The following is a 26632-nucleotide window of genomic DNA, read 5'->3' as shown; positions in this document are numbered from 1 at the left end:
GCATAAAAGCTCATCTTGTAGCCTAGAGAAGTCATGGTCATACATTTTCTTAGCCTACAATGACACATAAAAGTTATAAAGTGAAGAACAAATATTTAAAGCGCAAATGATATGTCAAAAGTATCACCTATTGCCGAAGCCTCTCCACCTCCTCGAGAGAAATGGGAGCATCGAGATCAATTTTCTCATCAACTCCGGCGAATAGGTCTCTAAGCACATCTTCCCCATGAGAGGCCCCCACATCGGCGGTATCCGAGTCCTATGCATCCCTGATTTCCTCCGATGAGTACGAAGGGCCCAAATTAAGGCCACCCAGAGCATTAATTTCTCTGAGGATCTCATCTTTCCCCCGAGAAACTTCGGGATTGGGCTCTCCTGAATCACCAACCGCGGGTTCATCAGCACGGACTATACCATGCCCGACTTGAAACTCGGGGATTGTGCCCCCACCTTCCTCGAGGGTTTCCTCAGCACGGGTTTGGTCCATATCGACCATCCCCAACTCGACAGCTTTCCGCCCAATAACTTGCGGAGCATCTTCACCTCGTCTCGTCCTTTGTACCAAAGGGCCTCCATCATTATCATCACCTTCATCCTCGGTACGGGGACTTTCCACAACTGCCGAAGTCGAGACCTTGGTGTCAGTCCGAGGCCTTTGAACTTTAGTTTTCTCTGATTTGAGATGCACAACCGACGCCTCTTTCTTCCTATTCTTGCCCTTACCGGGCTTTGAGGTCCCTTCCTCACCATCAGGAGATGGTTTCATCAACACTCCATCCTCGAGGGCTACACAAGCGTGATACATCAAACTTACCGCTGCAAAAAATATTCATAAGGAAACATGGTAAAGATAGCAGTAAAGAGCATGCCATGGTTCTTGGCCCGCCACCACATTTTGGCCAAGTTACGCCAAGAAAGATTGATGTAAGGGAAGGTGGAATCCAACTGTCTGATCCATCTCGATAGGTTCTGAACCGTGCCAGGGTACCATGCGAAGGCTGCACAATCAAAAGAAGATCATTTTTCAGAAGGGGATGAAATGGCAATAAAATGTGCTCGAGGTAAGGGCACTTACGCTACATATTCCATTCCTCTAGGAATGGCATCCTATTAGCTGGGATGATGTCCGAGGTCCTCACTTAGACAAATCGGCTCATCCACCCCCGATCCTTGTCCTCATCGATGCTCGAAAAGAACGGCCTCGCGGATCGAGGATGAAGCTTGATCAAACCCCGGAAGAGATGGGGGCTGTATAATATGACCAAGTGATTAAGGGTGAAGGTCATACCCTCGACCTGGTTGGAAAAGTGTCGGAGCATATAAACAATCCTCCAGAAAGAAGGATAGATCTGATCGAGTGTCACTCGGTACTCATGACAAAAGTTGATAATCACTGGATCTATTGACGGGGAAGAAGGATCCGAAGAATCTACGGGACCTAGAGTAAATGTGTATGTATACACGCTGAGGAAGCCAACTTTATGGTCTACTATGCTTTCCTCAGGATTGGGGATCTCTACTAACACTGCCTCCTCCCATCGACAGTCTTCCTTCACTCTGTCTGTATTTGTCACCACACTGATGTACCGAGACACATACTCCCATCGGCCTGGTGTAGAAGGGGGATTTTCGATAGAGAAATTGGATACAGTATCAAATTGGGTAGGAGTACACTGCTCGACGGTTGGGGGTACTTTTGGTTTACCCCTGGATGGGCGAGATGAAGAAGCAGTGCCCTCTTTCTGAGGTACCGTTCTAGAGGTCCTAGCCATGGCTATAAAAAAAATTATGAGAAAGAAAGTGAGGAGGCAAGTGCAGAAGGGAGAAGAATGTAGAAAATGGTGATTTTAACTCTAGAAATTTGAAGATGTTGTAAAAGTGTGAATAATAAAACGGTTGAGGTATTTATAGAAGCCATATGGGCAGCATTTGGGAAGCGGAAAGGCCGAACCAATAACGGTTTGTGGGCTTCTCGATAGTCGTGTTGACAACGACTCTTGCGCAACCTTTGAGTCATGGCATTTAATGCTTTGATGGATTGACGTCATGATGGTAGTATCAAAGAGGCAAGAATTCAAGACCGTTTCTTATCGTTTTCATTCTAAGAAATGTGAAGACTAATTGTATACGGTAAAAATCAGAGAGTATGATTTTATGATCGTTATGGTACTTCGTAAGGACCACCCCCAGAAGTCTCGAGGCTCAGCTTGGGGTTCGACCCCGAGGGTTCTTAATGATCGACCTCGAGGCAGTGCAAATCAATGGCTATGATGGATAAACGGGAAGTTCCCAAGGCACTTGTTTAAAGTTGACCAAGTTTATTAGGCCAGTTCAAGCCCGTACCATGGCATTAAATGGTTGTACCATACCCAAATCCTTATAATAAATCCGTCTGTACTATGTTGGGATTCCTCCTCATATATAAAGGGTACCCTTGTCATTTTGTAAAGCATATACAATACACAACATTCAATACAAGAACATTCTCTACTCTCTAACTTAAACATATTCTCCCTTGATTCTATTACTTACATTTATTGTGTTCCATTAATTGTTCTTCATTTATTGCCCATTATTGATCATAAAGAGCTCAGATCAAAGCTCTTAGAATTGTTAGTCCTTCATCGATCGGTCGCATCCTAGAGCTTAACTCGACCTCGAGACCCCATATAGGCCAGCTTAAGGCCCCGATTCTCAGTCTCTCAGTTTGCTTAAACATACTGCCTTCAAGCTCTTATCTTATTTTCTAGTCTGACACTTAGTATCTACTGCCTGAAAACTAGCATAAAAATAAATTATGTATTTTTAAATCCACAAAATCAAATCTAATTATAATTACCATTTTCAAGGTAAACAAGTTCCTTAGCGATCTAGCCAAGAATCATTTCAGAGATAGAGACGCCAACAGGAAAAATGAACAGGAGGAACCACAACATGTCATTCATATGATCGTTGGCGGGGTCAATATTCCACAAGGGCCCGTGTTCAAACGTACTAAGGTATCAATTAGTCGGTAGAAGCGAACCCGAGATTATGTGCCCGAGGACTCCTTATCATTCAATGACGAAGAAGCAGAAGGCATTTCTCAACCACACAATGATGCTCTGGTAATTTCTATCTTATTAAATAAAGTTCAAGTTAAGCGTGTTTTAGTGGATCCAGGTAGCTCAGCAAATATCATTCGATCGAAGGTCGTGGAGCAACTCGGCCTACACGATCGAACAGTACCTGCAACTCGGGTCTTAAACGGCTTCAATATGGCTAGTGAAACAACTAAAAGGGAGATTATTTTACTAGTGAACGTAGCTGGAACCATTCAAGATACCAAATTCCACGTAATCGAGGGCGACATGAGGTATAATGCCCTACTCGGAAGGCCTTGGATCCACAACATGAGGGAAGTCCCCTCAACTCTCCACCAAATAATGAAATTTCCAACAACGGACGGTGTAAAAACAATATACGTGGAGCAGCATGCCTCAAAGGAAATGTTTGCGATCGATGAGGTAACATCGATACCAACAGTATCAACATCGGACATGTCGAGCATCAAAGGTAAATAGGAAGCCAAATAGCAATCACAACTACCAGCCTCGACCGAATCGGGAAAATAGGAGATGGAAGAAGAAGAGGAGGATTTTTTACCCCTCGAACCTTTATTGTTCCCGAAGACTCTAACGCCACAAAATCAACGGTCGAAGATCTGGAACAGGTTATATTGATTGAGCACCTGCCCAAGCGAAAGGTATACCTGGGAACGGGGTTAACCCCCGAACTTAGGAAAAAGCTTATTCAATTTCTTATTGATAACATGGATTGTTTTGCTTGGTCCCATTTAGATATGACAAGGATCCCACCAGAGATAACGACGCATCGACTAAGTCTTGACCCCAGGTTTAAACCAGCGAAACAAAAGAGAAGGCCCCAGTCTAAGGTAAAACATGCATTCATAAAGGACGAGGTAACTAAATTTCTCAAAATAGGGTCCATTCGGGAAGTAAAATATCCCGAATGGCTAGCCAATGTAGTCGTAGTCCTTAAAAAGGGAACAAACGTAGAATATGTGTAGACTATAAGGATTTAAACAAGGCATGCCCCCAAAGATTCTTTTCCACTGCCTCACATCGATCGCGTGATCGACGGCATAACTGGCCACGAGATCCTTACCTTTCTCGATGCCTATTTCGGGTACAACTAAATTCAAATGAACCCGGAAGACCAGGAAAAGACTTCGTTTATTACTAAGTATGGAACATATTGTTATAACGTGATGCCCTTCGGACTATAAAATGTTGGGGCTACTTACTAACACCTAGTGAATAAAATGTTCGACGAACAAATAGGTAAGTCAATGGAAGTTTATATCGATGACATGCTAGTTAAATCCCAGCGCGCGGAGGACCATTTGGCTCATTTGTAGGAAATATTCGAGATTTTGAGGAGATATAACATGAAGCTCAACCCCGAAAAATGTGCTTTTGGCGTCATTTCGGGCAAATTCCTGGGCTTTATGGTGTCGAACCGGGGAATCGAGATCAATCCCAATAAAATTAAGGCCATCAAAGACATCACCATCATGGACAGTGTAAATGCTATGTAGAGGCTGACTGGACGGATAGCTGCTTTAGGTCGATTCATCTCGAGGTTGTCGGATCGAAGCCACCGATTTTTCTCTTTGCTCAAAAAGAAGAATGATTTTACTTGGACCCCGTAGTTCCAACAAGCTTGAGAATGATTAAAGTGATACCTATCACTGCTTTACACGCCAAAGGCAGATGAGAAACTCTACTTGTACTTGGCAGCATCGGAAATAGCGGTAAGTGGTGTCCTAGTTCGGGAAGAGCAAGGTACGCAATTTCCTGTTTATAGTGTAAGTCGAACCTTAGGAGAACTAGAAACTAGGTATCCACACTTAGAGAAATTGGTACTTGCACTAATAAGCGCTTCTAGAAAGTTAAAACCATACTTTCAATGTCACCCCATAGGTGTATTAACCACTTACCCACTTCGTAATATTTTTCACAAGCCCAAACTATTGGGCCGCATGGCCAAATGGGTCGTCGAACTCAGTGGGTATGATATCGAGTACCAACCTCGAGCGGCCATCAAGTCCCAAATTTTGGCGGACTTTGTGGCCGATTTTACGCTGGCTCTCATACCTGAAGTTGAAAAAGAACTTTTATTAAAGTGAGACACATCATTGGGGGTGTGGACCCTATTCACAAACGGTGCTTCGAATGTGAAGGAGTCCGGGTTAAGCATCGTTCTGAAGCCACCCACGGGTAGCACTATTAGGCAGTTTATCAAAACTTTTAGGTTAACTAACAATGAGGCCGAGTACGAGGCTATGATTGCAGGTCTCGAGCTAGCTAAAAGCTTGGGAGCGGAAGTCATTGAAGCCAAGTGTGACTTTTTACTGGTGGTGAACCAAGTGAACCAAACTTTCGAAGTTCAAGAGGATAAAATGCAAAGATATTTGGAAAAGCTGCAGGAAACTTTGCACTGTTTCAAAGAATGGACTTTACATCATGTACCTATGGAACAAAATAGTGAGGCCGATGCACTTGCAAATCTGGGTTCATCGGTCGAGGAAGATGAGATCATCTCGAGGATGGTCGTTCAACTCTCGAGATCTGTGATATAGGAAGGTCATGCCGAGATAAACTCTACAAGCCTAACCTAGGATTGGAGGAATAAATATATTAAATACTTAAAGAACGGAAGGATCCCATCAGATTATAAAGAGTCGAGGGCCCTACGAACCAAAACCGCCCGATTCACATTAGATGAAGATGGAACATTATACAGAAGGACATTCAATAGACCATTGGCAATATGCTTGGGACCAAGGGACACCGATTATATTTTACGAGAAATCCATGAAGGCACATGTGGGAACCACTCCGACACCGAGTCGTTGATTTGCAAAATCATTAGAGCAGGATATTACCGGGATATCATGGAAAAAGACACCAAGGAATTTGTTCGAAAATGTGATAAGTGTCAAAGGTTTGCACCGATGATCCATCAGCCCGGAGTGCAACTTCATGCAGTCTTATCCCCATGGCCATTCATGAAATGGGGGATGGATATCGTCGGCCCTCTACCAACGTCCCCAGATAAAGATAAGTTCATTTTATTTATGACTGATTATTTCTCTAAATGGGTTGAAGTGCAAGCATTCGAGAAAGTAAGAGAGAAAGAAGTTATAGACTTCATCTGGGATCACATCGTATGTCGATTTGGGATACCTGCCGAAATAGTGTGTGATAATGGAAAATAGTTTATCGGCAGCAAGGTGACGAAGTTCCTCGAGGAGCATAAAATAAAAAGAATACTATCAACCCCGTATCATTCTAGTGGGAACGGACAAGCCGAATCGACAAACAAGACTATCATTCAAAACTTAAAGAAAAGGTTGAACGATGCTAAGGGGAAATAGAGAGAAATTCTACTCAAAGTCCTTTGGGCGTATCGAACAACATCGAAGTCCAGCACAGGGGCAACCCTGTGCTCCTTAGTATATGGCTCCGAGGCCTTAATTCCAGTCAAGGTCGGGGAACCTAGCGTTAGATTTCAACATGCAACAGAGGAATCAAATCACGAGGCTATGAATACTAGCCTCTAACTATCAGATGAAAAATGAGAAGTTGTGCTTGTTCGGATGGCTGCACAGAAGCAAAGAATTGAGAGATATTATAATAGAAGAGCCAACATTCGCCACTTCGGAATCGGGGACTTAATTCTAAGGAAAGTCACCCTCAGTACTCGAGACCCAAACGAAGGGAAACTAGGTCCAAATTGAGAAGGACCATATTGGTCCTCAGTATTATCGTAAAGGGATCTTACAAACTTGGCACAATGGAGGGAGAACAATTTCCAAACAATTGGAATGTATCACTACTCAAGCGATATTATTGCTGAGGTATGAATCTCTGCCTTTTACATTTGTATTTGATACTAACTTATTGCAGGTGTTTGATTGAAGACATCAAGAAAACTCTTCAACATGAAGACCTTAGGTTTTAAAGCACGCGTTACACTCTTTTTCCCTTAGATCGATTTTCCTAAATGGGTTTTTCCGATGAGGTTTTTAACGAGGCAACAATTATGTGCTACCTGAGAAAAATTCAATAATATCCAAGGCTTCTTTTCAATCAACCTCGAATACTGGAGGCATCACCCTCGGAGGTTATATTTTTGAAAAAAATACTTTATGTCAAAGGGTCTTGATTAGGGGTGGTCATTCGGTATTTCGGTTCGGTATTTAAGAATTTCGGTTCGGTATTTCGGTATTTGGTTTATCAATTGTGTATACCAAATAACGTACCAAAGTATTTTGGCATGGTTCGGTATTTCTTATTTTGGTTCGGTACGGTTTCGGTACGGTTTCGGTTTAATATTCGCTAAATAAGCAACACTAACGAGTGACAATAATCGCTAAACTTTATCACAGTGAATTATTCTTACAGTGGTTACCCTACTGCAACCCTCTATGCTTAGGTCGCAGTATGTTTTGTGAGATGATGTTGTAAATATTGCTAAAAATTCCATGTTCTTTTCCATTGCACAGCTAGTGCATAAGATATACAAAACCATTACTTTTCCCTTTTGCCTTTTTTGACGTCTAGACAGGTAGTAATAGAAAATTGGTTTAAACCAGTATGTTGTGGCTTTGAAAAGCCTAGGTTTAGACCAAAAAACATTTTCCAACTAGTCTCTCAACACTAATTAGTAAGCAACAGTGCAAAATTCAAGGCAACACTACCGAGTGAAAGTGTGTAAGTGCAACAGTGCACAATTCAAACTTCAAAGCAAATGCAATAACGATTAACAGTGCAGCAGAATTAAACAAAATCAGAGATGAAGCTTAATTAGAGTAAATATACCTACATCAGTATGTAGCTTAATTTTCATATTAAGTCTAATATATTAATCTAAAAAGATATTTCTTCAGAGAGATCGTAACCTCTAGCGTGGATTTCCTCAAGGGTCTCCCTCCGAGATTGGCACCTAGCCAAGTCACTGCTCTGTTGCTCTCGATCGGAGGCCTCCCTTAGCTGCGGTTCAGCAACCTCAGCATCATCCAAGTACACGGCTATAGACGTGTCAGCCGAGATCTTCGTCTCCCCGACCTCAGCCTTGGCCTCAGCAAGCTCGGCTTCGAGCTTCTCTATCCTTTTGGCATGGGCCGAACTTTTCTCTTTGATGCCCTGAAGTTGGACCTCGGCCGATAATAATTTGGCCAAGGTAGCCTCTTTCTCCGCAGCAACGCGGTCCATGTTCTCCTTCCACCAATCGCAGTCAGCTTTGACTTTATCGACCTCCCTTCGGAATAACTCGATCCATCTAGCTCGGCTTCTTCCTTACGAGCCTGGGCCAAGTCTGCTTGGAGGTCCCTGATCTCCTCTTCTTTCTTCACATAAAGGCATTTAAGGGCGTCCCTATCCTCGATAAAGTTCTTGAGATCGGCCTCACACTTTCTCAGCTCGGCTTGGGACTTGTTGAACGCATCCCGATGAAGCACCATAGCCTATGAAGAAAAGAAAGAAATCAGCAAAAGAAGAAACTAAAATTAGACGTGATAACAGGGAATGAAATTCACCTGGTTCAGAATGTGATTGGACTCGTCGAAAACCATCGACGCGTCTAGGTCGGAAACATCATCGACCCCCGCACGGCAGCTGCATAATATGTCTTCCCTAGCATGGGACGTTCCCACATCTCTATTGCTCGAGCTTCCTAAAATTTCCCATTAGAAAATTGAGGGCCGGGAGGCGAATCATCGATAGTGATTGCCCCATGCAAGCCACTTGGGGCACCCTCTCCCTTTTGAAGAGCCCTACTACGGGACCCTTCGGACACTTTCATCGTTTGTTCGTCCTACCAGGAAATCTCTTCGACCCCCGATGACTCGTGGATTTTCTCGAAGTACCTTTCGAGATCTCCTCGGTCCGAGGATGATTCTCCTCGACCATTACCGGCTTGGCTACCTTCTAAGCCTCGATGCTTCCCCTCTTTTGGGGAACCAACTCACAATCGGGGTCCTCCCTCTCATCCTCTTTATCTCGTAGCTTTTGGGATACACCAACAGAAAGAGCAGCAGAGTCGCCCCTCGGCTTACGAGCCCTGCTCTTCTTAGGCTCCGGGGTATCAGAAGGCGAGGCCCTTCTCCTCTTCTTATCCTTGACCAGTTTAGGAACCACCTCTTCCCCAAGCGGGGTCGGCCTTAATTCAGCAATATCCCGAGGCCTGCATAGAAGGGAGTCAAATATGTATGGAAGAAAATATTTTAGAAAGGAACATCGTAAGCATGCAGGATAAACTTATTGTGATTTTTAGCCTCCCATTTACCCTTCACCAGGTGACGCCAACAGCACTTAGCATAAGAGGAAGTTGTAGCTAGCTTCCGAACCCAATCTTCGAGGTCGGGGATTGCGTGGGGGCATCCATGCAACCACAACATAACTGATGAAAATGTCACACAAAGCAAAAAATAAAGCACGACGATTAATGGCTAACACTTATGTTTGGGGTTCCACTTCTCGGGGAAAGGCAGCTTCTCCTCGGGGATAAGGTCACAGGTCCTTACCCACACAAACCGGCTCATCTAACCTCTATCCTTCTCCTCGTCAATACTTGCAAAAAAGGACTTCGTCGATCGGCATTGGAGCTTGATTAATCCTCGATAGAGCTTTGGCCGGTACGACCATATAAGATGGATAAGAGTGAATTCCAACCCTCGACCTTATCGGAGAAGAAGTGCAGCATAATCACTATGCGCCAGAACGAGGGGTACACCTGCCTGAGGGTCACCTGGTACGTCTTGCAAAAATCGACGATAACTGGATCGAGGGAACCTAATTTGAAGGGGTAACTGTAAACACTTAGAAACCCCTCCACGTGAGTAGTGATGCTTTCTTCGGGGGCGGGGATCTGTACCACGACCTTGGCCCCCCAGTTGCAATCTTCCTTCACGGCGTCGAACTGTTTCATCATTATCGAGCAAATATACCCCGATACGTGTTCACATTGGCCAAGTAACAATGGAGGGTTCTTGAATTTGAAGTCGTTTTTAGGACAAAAGAACCAGGAACAATCTCGTGAAGGAGCGGCTCCATCGGTGTTTTGTCACCGGCCAACCGGGAAGAAGAAGAGGCTTTCTCCTTTTGAGGGACAGTTTTGGATGTTTTCACCATTGATTCAGATGAGATGTAGCGAAAAGAGGTAAAGTTTGGTATTTTCTAGTCTTAAAAGAGCGAATCAATGAGCGGTGGAAGAGAAGAGATAGAGAGAGGAAGAAACTTAGAGAAATTGGTGAAGATGAAGGTAAAATTTTGATTCAAAGAGGAAACATGTATTTATAGGTTCACGGTGACGGCTCAGTGGCATTAGTGGCCGACCGTCACTGGCAAGCATTTAATATTTTGGGGAACCGAACCGACGGGATGTTTCGGTCACCTCGACGCTTACGTCACGGGGATGACATCATTATCAGGGTCTCCGGACCATCGAGACTCAAGTCGTTTCAGACCATTTTATTCTAAGAAACAAGGGGACTATCTGTATACGGTAGAAATCGGAGCTACCCGATTTCGGTCTTCGATAGAAAAAGTCATACCAGGTCGAAAAATCAAGAACGTCGAGCTCGAGGTCGAAGTTCCTTTCCAAGGTCATGGTTGATAACATTTACTGAGGTCAGAAGAAGGCATGCTTCGAGGAGATGCCGATATGAATCAATAACGGAAAAAAGCGAGATACCCGTAACGGGCTAGAGATCACGGCGTAAATTTCGGAATGGATTGGTCTTCAACGGTTAAACAGTTGTCAAATATGATTTCCTACTATAATTGGAAGTGTATCTTATTTAGGACTCCCCTATTATATAAAGGGAGGATCTCATCCATTTATAACACATTGATCACTACTCATTGATAAGAAATTATACGCTTGCTAGTTTCTTGCTATTTTATTCACATTTCATCCGAGTTGTTCATTCATTTGTTCTTCCTATTATCATACCTCGAAGCTGTCATAGCTCGAGGTCGAAATTTAGCTTACACACTGGTTTGATCTACTTTATTCTTTAATTTATCTATTTAATTTCTTATTTATCAATTGATATTGAATCAAATAACATATCCTTTAAATCACAATACAAGTTTAATTGTTACTCAAATTTTAGGGTAAACAAATAGGGTGGGAATTCCATGGTTTCAAGGCCTGAAAATCACGAACCTAGCTGACATTCGGCCAGATCTACTAATTGAGAGGAAATTCAAATGTTCAAATAATATCGAGACTATGAGATCAATATTGGTAGGATCTCTATGACTGGAATAAGAGATGCTTGATTTTACAGTAGGGAGGTTGCTGCAAAGTGGTCATTATTGTAAGGTTCAAATATAAATGATGTTGTAAAAGATTCATGTTGTAATGCCAAAAAGGGCCAATCCCCTGCTGACTTTGTTATTTGTTTGAGTAATTTCTTTTGGTTTTCATCCGTGGCTATGCATGCATATTTTGCCTTTGAATTGTGTTGTTTTATAGTTTATTTGGGGAGAAATTCAAAAATAGTCAGATTTACAACTGGTCGTTCAAAAATAGCCCAATTTCAAAAGTAATCAAAATTTAGCCACTTTTCATGTAAAGATAAATCTGAGCAAAAACACTGTTCAAAACCCGGAAAATACGCCAGTATATTATACTGGAGTTCCACCATAAGTATGCTTGAACTCCAACATATTATACTGGAGTTCCAGGATAAGTATGCTGGAACTCCAACATAATATGAAGGAGTTCCAGCATAAGTACACTAGAACTCCAGCATAATATACTGGAGTTCCAGCAAGTATAATTGTCCAGTATAATATACTGAAGTTTGGAGCACCGATGCTCCAGTCTCCGGTATATTATACTGGAGTCAGCAAAGTATACCGGTCCAGCATAATATGCTAGAGTTCATACACAGGTGCACCGAACTCCAGTATATTATGCTGGACCGGTCTCTGTTGCAGCAAAATAGTGGATATTTTTCATTGACTTCGTAAACGCTGGCTATTTTTGAATGACCAGTCCGAAAACTGGCTATACCGTACTATTTTGTCTTCATTTGTGGTGGTCTGATTGTAAGATCAAACCAAGGGGGAAGTGCACGGTTAGCCATTAATAACACATATATTTACTTTTAAACCACTGTTTAAAATGTCCATAGTCTTTAGCCACTGCTTTAATAAACTTTAACTATCCGGACGAAAATACCCTTCTGCTCATGTCCTTAATTTTGAACTTAACTTCAGGACTTCAGGACTACATGTTCCTAACTTTTGAACTTGGAACTCTAAGTTCAGGACTACATGTCCTTAACTTTTGAACTCAACTTCACGACTACATGTCCTTAACTTTTGAACTTGTAACTGTAAGTTCGGGACCAAGTGTCCTTAACTTTTGAGCTTGTTAGTCTAAGTTCAAGACCTATTGTCCTTAACTTTTGGGCTTATTAACCTAAGTTCAGGACCTATTGTCCTTAACTTTTGAACTTGTAACTGTAAGTTCAGGACCTATTGTCCTTAACTTTTGAGCTTGTTAGTCTAAGTTCAGGACCAAGTGTCCTTAACTTTTGAACTTGGAACTCGAAGTTCAGGACCAAGTGTCCTTAACTTTTGAGTGTTTGGACATTACCAAGAGTGTAATTCGTATTTATTGGATTGAAGAGACACAATGTCGAGCAACTTTGGAGATGGATATGCGACGAGATCGGATGAAGAAGGTTTTGGAGGCATCTATGGAGGAAACAAAGAGGATGAAGAAAAGATAATCCATGGAAAAGCCCCTGGTAATGGTTTATGTTCTATATTTATCTTCTTGCTCTTAATATGTCTTCTAATGTCAATTCATCTATTTTTTTATTAATAAAATAGAGTATGATACTAATCAAGGAAGTGAAGTCATAGAGAAGGAGAAGGCACATAATAAACTGTCATTCCTGTTTAGAAGAAAGGGTAACACAGTCATTTCATATTAATTTTAATAAATTAGTGGCTAATATTGCTAAGCATTGAAAATGCTGGATAAAAAGTAAATACCACTTTAAAAAGTGGCTACGCCACACAATTTTTACTCAAACCGAGTCTTTAACTCTGAGAACACAAGCCCAAGCGGGCCTGAGTCTGATCAAATGTGTGAGCCCAATAACCATGGGCTGCATACACAAATATTACTAGTTCATATTCATGTTTCAGCAGCTATCTAATGACCTCGAACATGTATTTTGATCGACCTACACTTTTTAAGTCTAATAATTTGTGTAAATACTAGTTTTTTTAGTCTCAATCAAATCCAAATAAGCAAACATTTAGCCCCAACAAGCAAGCTCTGATATACCACATCAACTCAGAAATTTAAATCAATTCATTAGTATGTAAAATTATTGTTAATATGTAACCTTCCATGAACGGCACTGTCGCGAACGTTATTAGGCCTTCTAAAATGAACTATTCGGTCAACTGGGATTAGACTAGAGTAGATTCTTTCAATAAACTTTGGGCCAAAAAGAATTCGGCTGGCCCAGGCATAATATAACTGAAACTCGGGTGAAATTCAATAATAGCCAGATTTATAACTGGTCGTTCAAAAATAGTCCAGTTTCAAAAGTAATCGAAATTTAGCCACTTTTCATATAAAGATAAATCTGAACGAAAACACTGTTCAAAATCCGGAAAATACGCTAGTATATTATGCTGGAGTTCCAGCATAAGTATACTTGAACTCCAGCATATTATACTGGAGTTCCAGGATAAGTATGCTGGAACTTCAGCATAATATGATGGAGTTCCAGCATAAATACACTAGAACTCCAGCATAATATACTGAAGTTCCAGTAAGTATACCGGTCCAGCATAATATACTAGAGTTTGGATCCGGTGCTCCAGTCTCCAGTATATTATACTGGAGCCAGGAAAGTATATCGGTCTAGCATAATATGCTGGAGTTCATACACAGGTGCACCAAACTTCAGTATATTATGCTGGATCGTTCTCTGTTGCAGCAAAATAGTGGCTATTTTTCATTAACTTGGTAAACGTTGACTATTTTTGAATGACCAGTCCAAAAAATGGCTATACCGTGCTATTTTTACCTAAAACTCGCATGACAGTTAATAAGATTACAAACCCGCTCACATTCCCATTTTATTTTATTTCTTCTATAATCAAAGGCCTCACAATAATCTCTAACTTAGGAGTTGAACAATCATAAATATCGTTAGTATGCTTTTAGGCATGTGAATTAATATAAATCATTCTAGTTATTGGTACGAATTCCGTGGCATAACTATGATATCTAACTCCAAACTCAAGTGCGCTTTTACACGACTTAATCCTTTACTTTCAATTAATAATAAATGTGTTGTTAAATAATGGGTATGTACACATGACATAATTTTTGATACGTACACAATAAATGCGGTTTAACGTGACTTGTTCAAGATAAATTTCATACCTCTTTAAAATATTTAATTAAAAGCATTATAAAAATGAAAATATGCAATAGATCCATCAAATATGGAATAATCCGGATTAATTAAGCCAAAAATAATTATCAAGAGATCATCCTAAAACTATACGGGAGTGCCTCACACCTTCTTCCGGGTAAACAGAATTTCTTACCGGACTTCTATGTTTTGCAGACAGAATTTCAGAGTCAAAACTTTCCTTGATTAGGGATTTAATATACTGTGACATGGAACATCGAAAATACTTCATTCTAAGTGGCGACTCCTTAAAAAAATAATAAAATCAATCCCTTTTCAAATCATGTCACTTTAATTGAAAAAAAATTCTTTTTCCATAATCCCTGAAAAAAGGAGGTGTGACAATACAATCTAAAGTGGGCATCATCAAATAAATAATAAAAATTGTGAAAATCAATACAACTATCCCAAGAACTAGTAATTCAAGCCATGAGTGACTAAGAATAAGAATACAACTCTGATAAGAAGAAAGTTGACATCATTTGTTCGAAATTTATATAAACGGAAGTATAAGTCCTAAACTACCATGAACGAGGTGGTAGCTTGTAGTTGGAATGCTGGAACATCCTCAATACTCTACCTCGAACTCCGTAGCCGCCAAGCTCCAATTATATGTATGCATGATGCTGAAGTGTAGTATGAGTACAACCGACCTCATGTACTTACTAATTATTTTGACTAACATCGATGAAGTAGTGACATTTTTAAGTCAAAAGATACTTACTAATAAGACATGTGCAATTCGTAAGCAAGAGAAATAACAAGAGAAAAGACAAGTAACAATGAAAGATTCAAATAAACGAAATAATGAGCACAATCAAATATAACAACCAACCATTTCTCAATAAACGTGTACGAGATATCAAAGCCAAATGGCACAACAACACCTTTTATGCTTTTAGCTCATCCTTACCAAGCATATGTATATATGTCTAATCAAATGGCACGGCAACACCCTTCGTACATTTATCTTATCCTCACCAAGTATATTTATAACAACACCAAACAAGGTAGAAGGCGTATAGATGTAACTGCAGTAAACAAGGTAGAAGACATAGATGTAACAACACAAAAAAGTAGAAGGCGTGTTGATAATAGTAACAAACAAAGTAGACGACATGTAGATGACAGTTGTAAACAAGATAGGAGGCATACATGTAACAATATCAAACAAGATAGAAGGCATGTATTTAACAACCAAACAATAAAAGAAGGCATATATATGTAATAGTAACAAATAAGGAAAAGGCAAATGTGTAACAACAGTCAAGCATGGTAGGCATATATGTGTATGTGAGGAAATAATGAACACAATATACTGCATGTCTCTCGTCCTTAGTTCAAGTTAACTTTAACTTGAATGTAATAACTCAAATACCTAGTATAGTTGCTTCTAATGAAAGCTGAAATGTACAACTCAAAGCACCTATTGCACTTTGAACTAGAAATAAAAACGGACACGTAAAATTCTTTATGGAATTGGTTCTTCAATCTGGTTCATGTAGCAAGGATCGCACTCTCGCACGTCACACGAATTGCTCACTAAATGCCTTGCTAGTTGCTCTCAATTCATGCTTAACTTCAGTATGTGCTTAGTGAATAAAGAGTAACTATAAGTGTATTACTTTACTCTTCTTTGGTGGAAGAGTTCTCGTTAACTTCAACCTCTAACTCTTTCCTTATTTTGGATTGAGTTCTCTTCATGTAAGGAGTCCTGCTCCTTATCACATATGCAAAATTTTTGTCCAGGTTTATCAAAAATAAACTACCTACACTTATCTCTTTCACGTCATACCTTAATGCTTGATCTCAACTATGATCTGCTTACAGTATCTATGAACCTGTTTTATGCACGTGTTCCTTTATCAAATCATTAAAACCTATAATGCCTAAGTCAATAGGAATTAAGCTATTTCTTTACCCTTTTTTGTGCATAATCTCCATTAACAAATATCATTCCTGCTAAATGTATTCACCAGCAGATTCAAAGTAAGTAGATTATTAAGGTCATTCACCGTTTGCTGAAGTATAGTCTCCAATCGACACATATTAACTGGGTTATGATCTTTACTCCTAAGTAGAACAGGAATGAAACGGAATGCTGAGTCTCCCAAAGTAGTGGATTTTATTGCTTCAGCGTTTAATGGATTGGTGCATTCATTAATATCACAATCTTAGAAATTGTAGGGATTGGTGGATTTTATTGGTTGAGCATATCTCTTTAACAACGAACTTATTTACACACTGAGCAACGTTTGTTGGTAAAATTTTGTGGCTGAGAAGAAAAGGGATAACTGGGGCCTCCTTTCTATCTTATTTGTAACGCTGAAAACCCAACATTTGGATATCATTTGTAGAATGGACCTTTGCTTATTCCCACATGACCACTGCCCACCAATTGAGTTTGTTGTGGGAAGTTGATAAAGAATAAGATATGGACATTGCAGTTGGAAGAAACATCCAAATTCTGGCATTCTCTGGTTCATCTTTTCATGGAAAGAGTATATGTAAAACTTCTGTAGCTTTGAAAGGAACTAATTGGCCTGCTAGAACAGGACATTCTTTAAGGCAATGCAGAACGGCGGTTAGAGCTCAGCAAAGGCCAACATGGCTTCCTGGGCTTGACCCTCCACCCTATCTTGATGGAACGTAAGCAACCTCCTCGCCTTTGGATAAATTTATTTTGTTTAACCATCTACTATCCAAAGTCTACTAGCTCAGCTCATTTGAATTTGTGCCTCGTAGAGCCTACTAAAAGGGAGAACTTCCTCTATCGGGAGTTTATCCGTTCCTAAGGCTTGCACCAGAGGAAATTGCCAATTAATGAGAAATGAATTTGCATACATAGTGAATGATACTTTCTTGTTTTTGTTTTTGTAGTCTTGCTGGAGATTTTGGGTTTGATCCACTAGGACTTGGAGAGGATCCTGAAAGTTTGAGATGGTATGTACAAGCAGAACTAGTTCATGCCCGTTTCGCCATGGCTGGGGTTGCTGGAATTCTTTATACAGATGTATGTCATTTAAAACTTCATTATTATGTTAAAGTCTAATCGTTTTTCACTTGGTTTCTGTAAAATGTCAGACTTTAGCTCAATGTTTCTGGTGAATTTTGGGATTTTCTTTGTAGTTGCTTCGAGTGACGGGAATAAGTGACTTGCCAGTGTGGTATGAAGCGGGAGCTACAAAATTCGATTTTGCAAGCACAAGAACTCTTCTCATTATTCAACTATTATTGATGGGGTAAAAGGTTTATCAATGTTGATTCAAGACTACATTTTAAGTAGCTGGCAATAACTTTCCCTCTGTCTAATTTCTTTTTGTATAGGTTCGTTGAAACAAAAAGGTACATGGATTTTCTAAACCCTGGCTCTCAAGCAAAAACTGGATCCTTCTTTGGGCTAGAAGCTGCATTAGAAGGCCTTGAACCAGGGTAAATTACATTTATTGTTGGCCAAAACATTTTATGGTCAGACCTCTCTATAACAGCATCCCTATATGACAACACTTCACTATAAAAACCAAGCTTTTTCGGAACCAATTTTCATATTATGTTATAATATATGTTCTCTATAACATCACTTCGTTATAACATCCAAAAATATTCGGAACAAACGAGGCTGTTATAGAGAGGTTTGACTATAGCATTATACTAACAGGGTTTATCTTGTGCATGAGGTTCCTCTCTTGCTAGTAGGAGAAGAACTGTAGAGGCGGATCTATGACGGGCTTTATGGGTTAAGTTGAATCTATTACTTTCAACTCAAACAGTCTACACATATGTTAACAAAATTAAAATGTTAACGTGGGGAATCGGCCTCTTATCATTGACTCTAGATTTTGCATTGCTTTTGGAGAACGGGCTAATGCTGCTACTAAGCATAGGGAAAACACTTTGATTTTGAACAGGTATCCTGGTGGTCCTCTACTGAATCCTCTTGGAATTGCAAGAGATATAGAGAATGCTCATGACTGGAAGCTGAAAGAGATAAAAAACGGTTAGTTTAGCTGAATCATACTTTTAGTGCTTTCAACTATTGTCCAATTTTCATATATACTTTCCTCTATGTTTTGTAGGACGGCTAGCTATGGTGGCTATGTTTGGCATCTTTGTCCAGGCTTCTGTTACCCATGTTGGTCCTATCGATAATCTGGTCGAGCATCTCTCCAATCCATGGCACAAAACAATTATCCAAACCATTTCTGCATCTGGTTCTTGATCATTTAGAGTATATATGTTTCATGACATACTGATATGTGTTCATATAAAGGCTACTTAGTGAAGCAAGTCAACCTTCTGTAAGAATTCATGCGTATCAATCGTTTCCTACAATTAATATAGTGGGACATGTAGTAGAGAGCAATGGTCAATGGGAGGAAATAATAGGCTAGTATACAGGACAGAAGATGGAATCATATGGTTTCAATACAAAGATCAAACACCGAGTGATCTGAGGATCTTCTTCAGACGACGAGGAAAAAACTTACACAAACTGGCCGCACCAAACAATAAGTGCAATATATGTGCCTTACATATAAACTATTATTACCCATGATATGTTTTCTTACTATGATTTGCGACTCTTGAAGGTTAAATTCTTTGATTTGGTGTAAACATCGGATTATCATAAAAACCATCTTCTGCCCATGAGAAATGGGCAATATTCACATTGGAAGCTAGTGATTACAACATTCAAGGAGGATTGGATGAAGTTAAGTGGAGGACATGGATTCAAACTGGCAGAATACTGTGGTAATGGTAAAAGAAAAAAATTCTGATCGTGAGGTGTTTTAGCATTGAATGACATACCAAATGATACAAAAGTCTCCACAACATATGAATTATACAATACATAATACCAACAAACACAGGGAACCGATATATTTCTATTAGGCCAAACTTTAGAAACAGTGCTAGTTTCTTCTATTTTCTTTCAGAAGTACCAGGATTAGGCAAATTGAAGCAGCAGACAATTTACTTACATAATCATTTATTGACTTTTGCAGCCAAATCTATAACAGACTTACTCTGTTTTATAATCAGCCATCCAACGTGTGAGTGAATTATTTTGATATTGTACAAGAAATAATACTCGGCATGTACACAGAAAAACAGTGAGAATTTACACTATGTCAACCAGGACAAACAACCAGAAAATGGAGGAACAATGTTTAAAATGATGAGCCATTTTAAAACCACAAAGCGCATCATGCTGTCTTGGCCTGTGCTTTCTTTCTGCCCAGAAACATGAAGAGCCTTGGGAAGAAGGACCTCTTCTTTTTCTTTGGGATCTTCACTTCTGGAGATGTATCAGTTTCAGTATTACTTGCTTGTTCATATGCTCTTGGACTTGACCTATGATGTAGTGAAGCAGCCCCTGGTGCACGCTCATAGGTTATCGATTCTTTACTCTCCTCAACACTCGATCTCGGGCTTCTTGTTATGTTTATCGGTTGAAGAGATTCACCAGCTTTCCGTCTTTGTCCATGCTCCGCCCTCCATTTCCTCAGCTCTTGCTCTACTGCCAACTTCCCTTCCTTGGCTTTCTCTGCCTTCTGGGTTGCGATTTCCAGAGCTTCCTTTCTATCAGCCATCTCACGATTAACTTCCTCCAACCTGCTTAGACTTCTGAGCTCTGATTCCTTCGCTACCTCTATTTGGGTGATAGCGGCAGCCACCCTCTTATTAGCTTCCTCCTCTGCCTCATGGGCCATTTTGCTGAGGTCAAAATACTCTTTCAGAGAAAGTGTTACTCCAGATGGGGAATCTTCATCATTAGAGCTTCGAGCTAATTCACTCTCTTGCAGAGCATTGATGGCTTCTAGTGCCAACTTTTCAGAAGCTTTTGCAGCCTCTATCTCCTTTTTAGCAGCAACTAGTCTACTTTCCATGGTACTTGCTCCTGCCTTTGCTTGCTCTGCTTCTTCCTTTGCCTTTCTCAACTCTTCACGAGCTGTTTGTGCAAGTAACTTTGCCCGATCAGCCTCTTGGGCGGCCTCTTGTAATTGCTTGGGAAGCTCCACCACCTTTTCTCTTGCTTCTTTCTCCTTCATCTGCACAAGGGAAATCTCTGACTTGGTCCTGTTCAACTCAGCTTCAAGAGATGCTACAGTAATTGATGCCATGCCTTCTCTCTGCTGGATAGCAGTTAGTTCTGATTTTTCCTTTTCCAGTTCTGCCTTCAATGAAGTTGCAGCCACCTTCAAGTAATTTACTTCAACTGTTGCTTTCTCAATATTGCGTTTCACTTCATCAAGTTCCTGTTTAGCCAAGGCCACCGCTGCTTGTATCTCAGCATGAGTTCGTTTCTCTGGCTCAGGCAGTTCGCCTTTGAAGTTGCCGCCTTCATTCATCTCTTTTTCCAACTTTGATTCCACATAAGCAGCAAACTCAGCTTTGAGATCTAGTAGCAAGGCTGAAGCAGTATCTAATTTTGCTTTGAGGTCCTTAGCAGACAGTATTTGCTGGTTTAGCTTCTCAAGCTCCCCTTCTGCCAGCTTTAGTTCTTTTTCCCAATTTAGAGTATCTTGCTCTCTTGCCATCGCTGCTCCAATTCTGTGTTCCTCTGCCTCCAGGTGTGCAGCTTGTGCAGCCTCCAGAGATTCCTTTGTAGTGATGACCTCAATAGTCAAATCCTCCACTTCCTTCTCAACTTTCTTTGAGGCAGAAACCGCTTCCTCTGCTTTTTGTACAGCATCAAATCTCTCAGACACCAATAAATCATACTCTTTATGAAGATCTTCTAACTCGAAATTCACAGTTTTTAGCTCCGAAACAGCAGCTGCATGCCTGGCTCTAGCAACTTCAAGCTGCGCCTTGGCTGCAATACTAGCCTCATCGGCAATACCCTGCTCCATCTCTTCTACCCTGAGCTTGGCAAGTTCCGAGTCCTGTTTTGCTTGCTGCTCTTCTGTTTGTGCTCTCTCCAGGTTCAGCTTCAACTCTTCTATCAGTCTTTTAGTACTATCTAGTTCCTTTAATACCATCATTTTTGCTTCTTCCGCTGCCTGAGACTGTTTCTTACACAGTGGGATCTCCTCCTGCACTTTTGCTAGTTCTTGATCGACAACTTTCCTTCGCTGCATTCGCCAGAAATGAAAGGCTATGTTGTGAAATTCATAGTACGAGAGATGTCCAAAACATAAATAAGTACAGGTCAGGAAGATGTAAAATGTATATAAAATCTAAACAGCCATTGCTTACAGTGCATTATCCAGGTGGACTTGCACATGCAATGCTGAATTAAATATAATCGTCTAAAGTTGCTTGCGAAACACCCATTTCACTGACAGCTAAATGGATTTCTGAGTCCAGAATCAATCAGTATAGTAAGGGTTCAAGAGCTTACCTCTACAGACTGTACTCGATGAGCCTTCCAGTCAATGATGCCTCCAAACTTGGAAACTGCCTGCTTCACAGATTCAATTGGTGCAGCTGTGTCGATTTTGACTCTGTTAATATCAATGTTTTCAGGGTGCTTAGAATGGGTACTGGGTTCTAGAATCTTAACTGTGAGATTGGAAGCCTTCGCTAGGGGCTGACCAGTATTAGGTGCCTCTACATGAATATTATTTTCAGGTTTGTGTTCTTGAGCGGATAAAGCAGGTGTATCAGTAGAAACGTGAGTACTACTTGGAGAATTATCTTGCTGGAATAGTGAGTTGTGTGCCGAAGATCCTTTTTGGTTTTCCTCTTTCATGGGAGGGGAGTCTGAATACATGGTTACTAAAGGTGAAGCAACTTCCTCTACTCTAGGTCCATGAGCAGTATTATTTGGTTGATTCGAAAGACTACCACTGGAACCACCATCCAGTGACTGCTGCAACGAATCACTTGCTTTTGTATCTAATACAGATGATGGAGTGGGTTCCGAGAGAGCTGTTGGAGGCTCCAACGATTTCAGATCCTCTGCCAATTGAGGTGAGGCTTCCCGCTGAACTGTCGGCACAGCTGATTGAAGACTTCCTGTTTTCGAAATGTCACCTGCACCGGCGGATTTAATGGAAGAGGCTGAACCTAAACTTCCTGGCTGATGATTTTGACTATCTTCCGTTGGAAATCTGTCAGAAGATTCTTTCAAATGTTGAGAAGCATACACGGCTGTCTCCTGAATTTCAGAATTTGCTGTTCCATTCATATGTTGCCTAGGTTGAGTTTCACCATGTGATTGATCCTCCCTCAGAACAGAAACTTTAGGTTCAGGAGCAGATTCTTGGGGAGAATTTTCCTTCATATCTTTTGCATCTTCCATTTCCAATTAAGAGCTGAGGCGAACCACTTGAGAACCTAAAATTAATATTGGCAAAAAAAGAAAGTAAGTGAATATATAACCTCTTTACAGTAAACAAAGACCTCCCAAAATTTTACCAGGAGGTGAACTATACAACTGGAGATATCAAACGGCTGTTCTTTAAGACCATACTGGAGAACTTAAACATAAGCAACTGCAACTATTTCCTCTGTAATATTACGATCACTTATTGCAAAATTTCTATGCTATAGCCTTTACATGGTCATTCTTCCAATTGAGAATTGCTAGTTAGAATCAACAAAAGCGAGGTTAACCTTTTTGCGAATGTTTGGTACGACATGCATTACTAAGAATTTGACTGACTTCCTCCTTACCAAAATAGATATCATGCTATTTTCACAAATGGAACTTGTCCTTTGTTCACTAGTTAAAAGGATCTCATATTTACATTGCGAGCAAAAACAAACCAAAAGAATCTTACCATCTCACATGCGGGCCACTTCCCATCAAGTAAAGTTTTTTAAAAACCCCGCTCGCTAAAGAATTCTGAGGTAAAGTTTTTATTTAAAGAATAAAGTGAAGCCAAACAAGATATTTAATGTCAAACAGAGAAGTAACAGGGAGTTGATAATCAAACATCAGTAAATTCTTTGTCCGCAAGTGCATTGTTTTGACTTATCAAATGAAGATATGTACCACCTGATTCAATATTCATGATATTTCCCTAATGTTGTCATCTATGAATAACCATAAAAGGGAGGAATAAAAGATCACACGAAAGGGGTACAGTCCCTACTGTTTATCCGGTTATTTAAGATCCAGTAGCGGTCCACAACTCGCGGCGTATGCATGCTATGGATGTAATAAAAAAGATATACAGCAGTGCCCTCCTGCTCCCTCCTCAACAAAAAATAACTCAGAGAAAGAAAGACCACAAAGCCAACTAGAATAAAGAGAAATGAAAAAGTAGTCAATTAGCGTCACAGAAGATAGATCTGTCAAACTGATTATCATCCTTAGTTTTCCTCTTCTTCAGCACTCTCATTATGGAGATATCATTCCATACTGAGATTAATCCTAGTTTCAGATTGGCCATGTAAAGCCTAAACTTCAAAGGCTTACTTCAGTTTTGCCATATAACCAAATGCTCCAATTGTATATGCTCCTACGAGGGATACAAGGAACCTTTTAAAAGAAAAAGCTCTGTGAACTTCTGTTTTTGTTTTCCTCCCAACGAGCCATCTTCTATAGGATATCGGGTTTCCGCATAACCAAATGTTCTACCTCTGTTTGCTCCAAAAAGGGAAAAGCAAGCAACCTTTAAAGATACTCTCTAAACTTTAGTTCTGTTCCAAAATTAGGAGACACTTCTCAAAACACTACCACCACATAATAGGAAGATGTTATACGAAACTTCCATCAAACATCAAACTCAACAGGTTGAAAGAACTATAGGATGAAATACCTGAAATGTAAACTATACAAATTTGTACTAATACACATGCTAGAGGTATGGTTGATGCACTAAGAAAATAGCAGTCAGCGCCTAGTTGCTTTGCATTTCAATTCGTGCAGCAAATTTCTTCATGAAAATCTGATGAAAATATAGAAGTAGAGGCAAGCAAATCACCCTTCAGGTTTCCAATGTGATAAAATTCGAGTTTGTAGAGTAAACTTTATTGAAAAGAAGTTATGTGGTTAATAGCTGTTGCTTAGGACACTTAAACCCTTATAGTAGTTTAAACACTCATTAACATTTATGGAGATAGAATGCAACAAGTTGTCGTTTGGAGCCCCCAAATTTGGGAAGTGATTACAAAAATCAAGTCCTTGGGGGAAACAATAGAAAATGGATCTTCCTTTTCCATCAATCCAAAAGATTCTTCATTCAGTAATCACTATGGCAGATAATTTCAAAGTCATGAACTTCAGGAAACTTGATCAGCAAATTAATGCACGACCAGTACAGTGCTAATCATAAAAATGCTACGAGTACTAACTACACAAACTTAAAATGTGCAACAACAACAACAACAACGGCCCAGTGTAATCCCACAAGTGGGGTCTGGGGAGGTTAATATGTACGCAGACCTTACCCCTACCCCGAGGGGTAGAGAGGCTGTTTCCAGGAGACCCTTGGACAAACTTAAAATGTGCAGTTATTTAATTTGTTTGTTGGGGAATAAAATCTAGTACCTAGATAGTGCCGTGTAGCTCTAAAGTAATGCATAATGATAACTAACTTAGTCAATGCTGCTGATATCAGTTAGCAAGCTCAACCATGCACCAGCAGGAGCAAAAAAATAAGCTAGTTCAGAGATACAACTTTTCTGCACTTTCATAGTGTAGTAATACAGAAACAAAAATTTGGTAGATCAAACTGCAACTTGATTAAATTGACCCAATGTATTAGTAATCACATCCAAGGCCTACACTCTAAGCAGCTAGTCGATCATTTTATCCATTGAGAGTCAGATTCCAGATTAATGAAGTTATTCGTCTAGAGCATATGTCTTGTCCTTGGTTAGCGCTTTATAGTTAGTCAAAACTCTGCACAATGTTATATTAAAGATGTGATGTTGCATCAAATCTCGTAATTAAATATATTTAGGCGACAGAAAAACATGATATCAACAGTAGACAGAGAAAAACACTAGGACAGCGTCTGGTGTTTGACATCGCTTAACCAACAGTTTATCAACATGATAATAGCTCCTTATGACACAAACATATATGACAAGCGAATCAAAGACCGTAAAGAAGACCAATACTATCATTCTCATAGAATTAAAACCATAAACAAGACGACTAGTATCTCGACGAGCTCTACATTTCATTAGCCTCCGCATAAATCTTTTTATTCCTTTCATTTTAGGTTTTTGTTCAAAATAATCGTTAACCTTTTTACGAGATAAGTTACAACTCCCATTCCACAAAACACAATAAGATCTCATCAAATAGGGATGTCAGACATGCTAAACAATTAATATCCACAGTTTATCCAAAAAATCAATTAATGCCCACAAACATGATGACAAATCATGATAAGACAAAAAAGGAGTAATAATAATAATAATAATAATTTGGAATACCAAGTCAGAAACAATCAGCTAAACCCCCCCCCCCCCCCACAAACAACAAGAGTTAAACTTGGCATTAGTTAAAGATAATGTTTCCGATATGAAAACATTGCTCCTCTTTTTTCCTGGCATATAGTTCAGCAGTCAAAAGGAAGCAAATACATACAAGGAAAAACATGCATAACCAATCATCAAATATTAAATTCCCCAATTAAACAAGAAATATATTCATGCTCCCATTAAGACTAAAATATCGAAAGCATAATTGATCATTAGCTTATTAGAACATACAAACAAGAGAAAGCAATGAAAAAATGAGGAACATACCAAGAATTACCAGAAATAATCTATGTTTCTTGGTATTCTCCAAAAAAGATAATTAAAGAGTTTGTAATACGACCAAAGATAAAAGGGTATTAGATTATTGAGATGAATGAGTAATAAATTGGTAATTAACTCTTGAGAAATGATTGTGGTTTGAAAAGAAAGAAGAAGAAGGAGAAGCAGAGGACCTCAAAGATCCTCTTCGTCTACCTTCTTTTTCTTTTTGTCTTTTTCCAATTATGTCTCCTTTTAAAAATAAAACATTACAATATCTAAAAGTCACCGCCAATTATGGAGAACTGTTCTTTTTGCTATGTTTTTGGCGCGTGATTGAAACCAACCAACCCCACAGAGTTGTAAATGGTTTGAGAAAATAAAAAATTAATTTAATTCGATAAAATTTCGAATAAAAATATTTAATACTATAACGGGGCGAAATGGGACTAG

General features: G+C 39.8%; 2 protein-coding genes across 3 annotated transcripts; one reads left to right on the top strand and one right to left on the bottom strand.

Moving 5' to 3' along the window:
• The first annotated feature begins 16876 nt into the window (after positions 1 to 16876).
• On the top strand, positions 16877 to 19123 carry LOC104212506 (photosystem I chlorophyll a/b-binding protein 5, chloroplastic). The gene is made up of 6 exons (XM_009761794.2): positions 16877 to 17179; positions 17411 to 17543; positions 17660 to 17772; positions 17858 to 17962; positions 18439 to 18527; positions 18607 to 19123. Exons 1-6 carry the CDS (start codon positions 16965 to 16967, stop codon positions 18747 to 18749), a joined length of 798 nt encoding a protein of 265 aa, XP_009760096.1. The 5' UTR covers positions 16877 to 16964; the 3' UTR covers positions 18750 to 19123.
• Positions 19124 to 19487: 364 nt separating this feature from the next.
• LOC104212505 (protein WEAK CHLOROPLAST MOVEMENT UNDER BLUE LIGHT 1-like) lies at positions 19488 to 26393 on the bottom strand. 2 transcript variants are annotated; one of them, XM_009761793.2, is made up of 3 exons: positions 26199 to 26393; positions 21879 to 22816; positions 19488 to 21609 (listed from the first exon to the last, which is right to left on the bottom strand). In XM_009761793.2, the coding sequence occupies exons 2-3, from the start codon at positions 22779 to 22781 to the stop codon at positions 19738 to 19740; spliced, it is 2775 nt and encodes a 924-aa protein (XP_009760095.1). In that variant the 5' UTR covers positions 22782 to 22816; positions 26199 to 26393; the 3' UTR covers positions 19488 to 19737. The 2 variants fall into 2 exon arrangements, with proteins under 2 accessions (XP_009760095.1, XP_009760093.1); XM_009761791.2 differs by having other exon boundaries at positions 26189 to 26369.
• Between the last annotated feature and the right edge of the window lie 239 nt (positions 26394 to 26632).

Source organism: Nicotiana sylvestris, chromosome 11 (assembly GCF_000393655.2).
Source record: "Nicotiana sylvestris chromosome 11, ASM39365v2, whole genome shotgun sequence".
In the NCBI taxonomy this organism is placed as follows: Eukaryota; Viridiplantae; Streptophyta; class Magnoliopsida; order Solanales; family Solanaceae; genus Nicotiana; species Nicotiana sylvestris.
Note: the sequence above shows the minus strand (reverse complement) of the source record. Positions and strands in the feature narration are given on the sequence as shown.

Excerpts from the sequence above, each read along its gene's own strand:
- LOC104212506 (XM_009761794.2), top strand. The coding sequence starts at position 16,965 with ATGGACATTGCAGTTGGAAGAAACATCCAAATTCTGGCATTCTCTGGT. Across the intron at positions 17,180-17,410 it reads CCACCCTATCTTGATGGAAC|TCTTGCTGGAGATTTTGGGT; the intron begins GTAAGCAACCTC and ends TTGTTTTTGTAG. Across the intron at positions 17,773-17,857 it reads ATTCAACTATTATTGATGGG|GTTCGTTGAAACAAAAAGGT; the intron begins GTAAAAGGTTTA and ends CTTTTTGTATAG.
- LOC104212505 (XM_009761793.2), bottom strand. The coding sequence starts at position 22,781 with ATGGAAGATGCAAAAGATATGAAGGAAAATTCTCCCCAAGAATCTGCT. Across the intron at positions 21,610-21,878 it reads ATCGAGTACAGTCTGTAGAG|CGAAGGAAAGTTGTCGATCA; the intron begins GTAAGCTCTTGA and ends TGGCGAATGCAG.